Raw genomic sequence first — 7,748 nt, forward strand, 5'->3', positions numbered from 1 at the left:
TTCTGATAAGCCCTTAGAAATACTGATCATGGGAGTGATCACAGGACTCTGTTTACTACCTTGCTTGTTCTTTGACTGACAATGGGTGTTTATTGTCTTGTTTGTTCCTCTACTATTTGCATCTATTGTATTGCTAATTCTTCAACTTAGAACTGACCTTAATATTTGCATGAAATTAACATGGTATAAAAGCTAAAAGGAGGAAAGAGGGATGGGATAGGAAGTTTAAAGGGGGGTGGGAAATGGGGAAAGGAGATGACATCTGAAATGTAAATAAATAAATTATCCAGTAAAAATAAGAAGTGATACACACACACACACACCCCAAAACAAAAGCAGTAAGGGAATAAGATCAAATAACATATAAAGGCATAACTATTAGAATTACCCCAGACTTCTCACCAGAGACTCTAAAAGTCAGAAGATCCTAGGCAGATTTCATACTGATCCTAAGAGAACACAAATGCCAGCCCAGGCTAATATACCCAGCAAAACTCTCAATTACCACAGATGGAGAAATTAAGAAATTCCAGGACAAAAACAAATTTATACAACATCTTTCCACAAATTCAGCCCTACAAAGGATTTCCTTTGATTATCCTATGAATCAGTACCACATAACCCAGTCCTTAGATTCTTTTTGCTAAGAAATTAGGCACACCTTCTCCTCTTGGACTCATGCTGTTTCTGATTATCATGAAGTCATTAACATTAATGGGGGCTTCCTTGAGGGGATCTGAAAATATATAGATTATTATCCAAAGAGTCTTATGCCCATGGCAGCCATCAACACTCCAGGAGGCCCATTTCCACTCCACTGACCCTGACCCAAGGGCAGGAACCATGTCATTCTGTCCCCACCAAGGCCAAGCCTGACTCCTTATTTTGGTATCTAAGTTTACATTTAGCAGGTATAACAAACAGCAGTAGGCTCGAGGAAGTTTCATTTTTTTTCTCAATTGGGATTTTAGAATAGCACTTTTCAGAAAATCAAGAATACAAAATTTTACACTATGACTAGACAAAAGCAAGAGTAAGGCAATGGACTCATGAGAAGTAACACAAAAGTAGCAGATTGGAAGAATAGGATAAGATGTGGCATTTATTAAGTATATAAAATGGTATAATGCTGGGTAGGAGATGTGAAATTTTCTCAATGTATATATGCATGCATGAGATTGTCAAATTGAGAGCTATTCTGTGATATCCATTCACTAATAAAAATATTATAAAGAGCATATTGGACTGAGAAAAAGAAGTGATGACAGATGGTGACTAGTGGAATGTTTAGATAATTTTAATACCTATTGTTCCACGAGACTTTCTAGGAAGTGAACTCTAGGTCTCCAGGAGACAGGGACCATGTAAACCAGTTATGCAGAGAAGAAGATGAAGAAACTATGAATTGAAAAATATTAGAAATCAGAACTTTCGGACTCTTAGATGGGGATCAGCCAGAGAGAAGTGTTGCCATAACTCCCATGGCCCAGATGAGGTGAATTGATGCTGTGATCGAAACCATTCTCCTGTTGAGGTTCTCAGGTAAATTAGGAGGTAAAGGCTAATGTAAGTAGAAGTAAAATCTGTTACTAAGACCATGGCCATTTCTATCACAGGAACAGATAACTGTTGAAGACCCCAAACTTGGGAGACCCTTACTCAAGTCTCGGGAAGTCGCGACCACCTACAAACTCCAAGACACCATACCTGGATGCAATCAGCAGAGGTTTATTAGGGAAGAAAACTGGCAGCCAGCGGTCAAACTGCACACTCATGCAGGAGTAGAGTTTGACAAAGCCAGTCAGTCTGAGGAGGGTTTTTAAAGGGAAAAACCACAAACCAGGGGAGTGGGAAGGGGGTGAGGGATTGTCAAGGATACATAACATAAAAATAGTGGAACATTTCAGAGGAACCCACCCCAAATGATTTTAGAGGCATGTGAAGATCACTCTGCACACTCACTCTTCTCAAGAATGTAGTTTTACCATGTCATTGTGCCCTACCCAGTCATTACCAATTATTTCAGGTTAACTATTTTTCACTTGCTCCTGTCATAGCCCCACCTAGATGACTTGTATCTCTTTTTGTGGTCAGGAATGTGTCTTCTTGCTTTGGGCCTTCTCCACCCTGAGGTCCGAGGAATGTTAATCTAGCAAGTGTCCTCTGATTCAGGGATAATGCCCTCCACCCAGAATGTGTCCCGGGGCAGTGACAGTAAAGGCCTGAAATCTTACATCCAGTTCCACGTTCTGGAACCTGCACTCTTTCTGCTCAGGTCTAAGGGTAAAGAAAAAGCCTGCATATATTTCACAAAATGCACAATTTTTCACTCTACACTGTCAGCAGAGAAAATTTTAAAATTCCTGTAGAATACCTCTTTCTAATATCCTATTTTTTATTTTTAAAACAATTAATTTCCTTCTTTGTATGGGTGGTTTGTATTTAAGGATATGCATCATATGCATGCCAGGTCACTTTAGAAAGCAGAAAAGTTTGCTGAATCCCCTAAACTTGCAATTGTACATGGTTGTGAGCATAATGTCGGTTCTGGGAACCCAGGTCTTCTGCAAGATTAGTATGTGTTCTTAAAGCTAAGCCATCTTTCCTGTCTAACAAATCTTGTAATTCTACCCTATGTCCTCTTGTTATATACCTCCAGTCTGTCTGGCCCACTTCTTTATGTTTTTTTTTTTAAGTTTGAGAGAGAGAGAGAGAGAGAGAGAGAGAGAGAGAGAGAGAGAGAGAGAGAAAACAACTTGTATGAGCAGGTTCTTTATTTCGACCATGTAGGTCCCTGGGGTCAAAGCTTGCTAATTGGACATGGTGGCATTTATTTTTTCTAGCAAGACTTTACTTTTTTGCAGTAACAACACTCACCTTGGAAGCATTATATCTACCTCCCCTGACAGCTTGCCTAAAGTCTTTAGCACTTTACAAACATCTTAGAATATTGGGTATAATTTTAAGGTGGATTTGACTACATGAGACCTTAGGACTTTAATCATGTTAACAGCAAATTACTGAACATAAAGTTAGACTCCCCATAAAACCTGAATCTGTAGCTCTAATATTAAAGTGTTCAAATGTTATCAGTATTTTTCATTAGGTATTAGCTGATCCAGGATGCCTGAGAAATAATAAGTTAATGACCAGTAAGAAACATTTATTCATGTATCAATGAAGAGTAAAAACCTCATTCTTTACATGTTTGAGGATAGATTATGATGAGTACAGTGAAAAGCCATCAAACACAAGCAACGTCATCTGTCATGACAAGAAATCTTTCTGGAATATTGTTTCAGAGCTTTGGAATTACTTTTCTGAAGAAATTGTTTTTTATTATATGTTGTATATATAATTTATCTTGTGAACACTTCAAGTACAATATGCACCATCTATTAAAGACAGGCTTACTAGTTTTATAATGGCACACATATCATAGGAATAAACAGCTTCCTTACTGGATCTAAGTCCACAAGATGAAAATCATACCTAATACTACTATAAGAGCCAAAACTTGTGCTAAACAGGTCATAGACCCTAGAGAAGAACCCACCACCATTGTTCCCCTCAATGAACATAGTATCAAACCAATTTGCTATGACTTATTATCATGCCCATAGATTAATATGCTTTTTAACCCTCATTGTCACAGATTCTTTTTGTAATAGATGGTGTTAACATTACTTGCAAATGTGCAAAGAATTAGAGACTCTGGAGGGCACAGCACTATACGGGATATCCATATCACACCTCTTTCTTTCCAAGCTCAGGATCATTTTGGAGACTGGGTAGAAATATTTTTAAGAGCCAGGGCTTGTGCATGACTAGAAATATAAAATGTTTTCAAGACACAACAGAATGAGTTAAAATAAGATCTTATGTTAGCTATATTTGCATGTACAATCTCAAACCAAACAAAAATCCCAGCATGGAGAGGACAGGTGCATGAGGTTCACAGGTAGCTGAGGAATTTTTCGCAACTCATATCTTCTTTGAGTTCTTTATGATAGTGTAGCCCCTGGTGGACAACCATGCTTCAGTGGAAGCCTAAATACCTAAGTATTTACAGGAAGCACAAGATGGATTTGTTAAGAAAGAATAATTAGGTATGTAGGAGAAGGAGTGAAACTGAGAAGAGTTGAGCAAGAGGCTGAACACAGTCAAGTTCACTGTATAATGTTCTCAAAGACACATCAAAATATACAAAAGAGAAATGCAATAGAATTCAATAGCTATATATACTGAGAGTAAAAGGAGATAAAGACAAGAGGAATAACAAGAAGGTGAAGAACTATACAACAGTTGACAGTCCCGTGGGTCTTGGGTAATTTCAATTATTATATTAAGTTTTACAAAACAATATATTACTCTGAGAAAACATTTTCTTACCAAGCTGTCTCCTCAGAGCACTCTCAATCTCATTATTTCTGAGGCTATAGATGAGGGGGTTCAACATGGGAATCACCACCAGGTAGAACACAGACACCACCTTGTTCTGGTCTGTGGAGTAGTTGGACTTGGGCATCACATACATGAATGTGATGGTCCCATAGAACAGAGTGACTGCAGTGAGGTGGGAGGTGCAGGTGGAGAAGGCTTTCTGTCGACCCTTGGTAGAGTGCATCTTAAGGATGGTGATGAAGATATAGATATAGGAGATGACTATGACAACCACTGTGATCATAGTAACTAAGCCAGCAGAAAATGAAGTAACAGCTACAGGGACACTGACATCTGAACAGGAGAGCTCAATCAAAGGAGCAAGATCACAGAAAAAGTGATTGATTCTGTTTGGTCCACAGAAGAGCAAAGAAAAAGTAGAAACTGTACCAAAAGAAGCATTAAGAAAACTGCCTATATAAGATCCTACAACCAACTGGACACAGACTTGAGTGGACATTTTGATGGAATAAAGCAGTGGGTTGCAAATTGCTACAAAGCGATCATAAGCCATGACAGCCAGAAGGAAGCATTCAAGTCCCCCAAAGAAAGCAGCTGAGCCAAACTGAATAGAACATCCAAGGTAGGAGATGGTATTTTGCTTTATAAGGAAGTTGGCAAGCATATTGGGTGTGACAGAAGATGAGTAGCCTATGTCAGCAGAACCCAAGTGGCTGAGAAAAAAGTACATAGGATGATGGAGCTGGGAAGAGACTCTGATGAGAAGGATGGTGCTGAGGTTCCCAGACACAGTCACCAGGTAGATGTACAGGATGATGGTGAAGAGGATGATTTTAAGGACTGGATCATCTGTTAATCCCAATAAAATGAACTCTGTCACTGTAGTGTTGTTACCATTTTTCAGGAAAGCCATGGGACAGTGTAGCTGCTGCTAGATTGAAAATCTTACAGGGAGGGATTTATAATAGATTACATCATTTCCTATAATACATAGTTGAAAAAACATTACAAGTAAATATATTATCCAAAATTGGAGCAACAATCAATGTTATATTCAAGCTTTCTATTTTTTACACATTTCTGTGCAATAAGTGCTTCAAATTATTTAATCAAAAAAGCTAGAAATATAGCAAAATCAATATATAATTTTATAATAAAACATACTTAATTATTATTAAATATTTAAAATCATGCTACATTTGGGTAAGATTGGTTGACAGGTAAAGATTCTTTCCACCAAGCCTGACTTCTGACATCTGGAGTTTGATTTCTGGAACTCAAAAAGTGGGAGAAAAGAGAACTCCTGGATACTGTTCTTTGACACTCATGCCTATGATTTTACCTGTACCATTCTCTTCAGAAAATAAATAAATGAGTGAATATAAAATTATATGAGTTTTTCAAAATAATAATTTATTTATTATAACAAAGGAGTAAGAAGTAAAATTATAGAATTATATAATGAAGCCTTAAATTATTGCTAAATTTATGGAATGCTTATGAAACTTCCAGCACAGAATTTAAAAAAACTTGTATTAATTTATAATTTATATTTTTATTTTCATGATATCAGTTAGTTCTTTGTTGTTGTTGTTGTTATTGTTTTTTTCTTTTCAAGATATGGTACAATTCTGACTCTTTCAGTATGTAAACTAGGCTGGCCTTGAACAAATACATACACACGGATACAAAAATGTATTCATAGTCACATGTGTATATATAGATATATACACACAATATATATATACAAAAAAACCCCACACATGTCTCTATGAAGTAACATGATGTGAAATTCAGAGATTGCTTTTGGGATATGTGCACTGACTGTACTTGCAGAAATACCCATGTTTAGATTTTTAATATCCACACGTTTTTCTCACAGCAGTCTGTTTTTGCAATTCTCAAGACCTAATGCCCTGTTCTGGTCCACACTGAAACCAGGCATTCACACGGTGCATGTGTGTACAGCAGGCAGCACTCATATATATATATTAAGCAAAAGTAACAATTTTTAAGAAAAATATTAGATATGAACACCAGGTGGTTAAACTCTGTCCATTGCTCTTAGTAAACACACTGTAAATGAACAGTGGCAACACTGTTCAAATCAGGGAAATACAGAAGGATAGTATGTCAGCTTTCCTATGTTTAGTACATAGAAAGGTGCTTTGTTGGTGATATTAATCTCAAAGTTTGTAAAACTGAATAAAGATCAAATTAAATTTACAAATTGAGCTTTCTGTTGTAAACTCATTGGATATTTTAAATTCTTTTAAATAGATCATTGTTCTTTAAAGTTATTTAAAGTATCAATTTATCATCATGTAAAATAGAAATATTTAACACACTGTTAGTAGTAATTAGTTTAGACACAACAGCTCCTCACCTAGTGTCACTGATTGCTAACTAGTGTATGATGGAATGAATTCACATGCTTTTTAACAGAGGACACTACTCAATACTTGACCTAAGATGTTAAATGATTTATCAAGGCTTAACTTAGCAAGAGGGAGATTGACTGCCATCCCTCACATTCTACACTTACATCCTCATTTTTCTGCAATGATATCTGTGAGGCTGGCACATTCATTCCATACACAAAGCAGGTCTTTGCACAGGATATCCCCTAACAGTAAGCTACCAAAGCATTTCAAAGCTAGTGAACTTGTTAGCCTGTTGTTGAATGCTACATGCACACAGCTATGAAGGTATTATTTATGAATGGATAAATAAGGAATCTATGAAAACTTAGTTCTATGCCTGTTTGATCATTCTCAACAATTCACTAATGAAATACAAGGTGATTGTATGAAAGTATGTTTTCCCCTTATGTTATTGCATAATTCCATTTGACATGTTTCAACACCATGGTTTATAAATACATTGCATGTCAAGGAAAACAGCTCCAAGTACCAACAGAGTCAAAATCTTACCTCTTGAAATAAGAATTCATTCCAAATTAAGAATTTCAAAGTTACTATGAATTTATAGCTTCAAAGCTGTTTCCTATTGCCATTGTTTGTCACTGAGAATAAGTCCCTAAAGATGCTCTGGATTCCAGTGTGAATTCAAAGCATCAGGGATCATTACTACTTTCCCAATGAGTACTGAGCAGTTCATTTGACACAAGCACAATTAAGTTTCAAGTAGTCCAGCAAACTCAAACAATGTCCTGTTTTTCAATTTGTCTGAGTATTGGTGCACTTTCACTCAGTAATTCTGGGACATAATGATAACGAATTATCGTAGGTAAATACTCCTGAAAGTTGATATTTGTTTCAGGTTAGGTCAAGTTAGAAAATATTGAACTGATCACTAAAATAAATTATATTCACTTCTTTCAT

The 7,748-nt window shown here is 36.5% G+C and overlaps 1 protein-coding gene across 1 annotated transcript; it reads right to left on the reverse strand.

The window, feature by feature from the left end:
- Positions 1–4,345: 4,345 nt before the first annotated feature.
- On the reverse strand, positions 4,346–5,317 carry LOC117717708 (olfactory receptor 5P58-like). The gene has a single exon (XM_034514993.1). The coding sequence runs from the start codon at positions 5,315–5,317 to the stop codon at positions 4,346–4,348; it is 972 nt and encodes a 323-aa protein (XP_034370884.1).
- Positions 5,318–7,748: the final 2,431 nt, after the last annotated feature.

Source organism: Arvicanthis niloticus, chromosome 1 (assembly GCF_011762505.2).
Source record: "Arvicanthis niloticus isolate mArvNil1 chromosome 1, mArvNil1.pat.X, whole genome shotgun sequence".
Lineage (NCBI taxonomy): Eukaryota > Metazoa > Chordata > Mammalia > Rodentia > Muridae > Arvicanthis > Arvicanthis niloticus.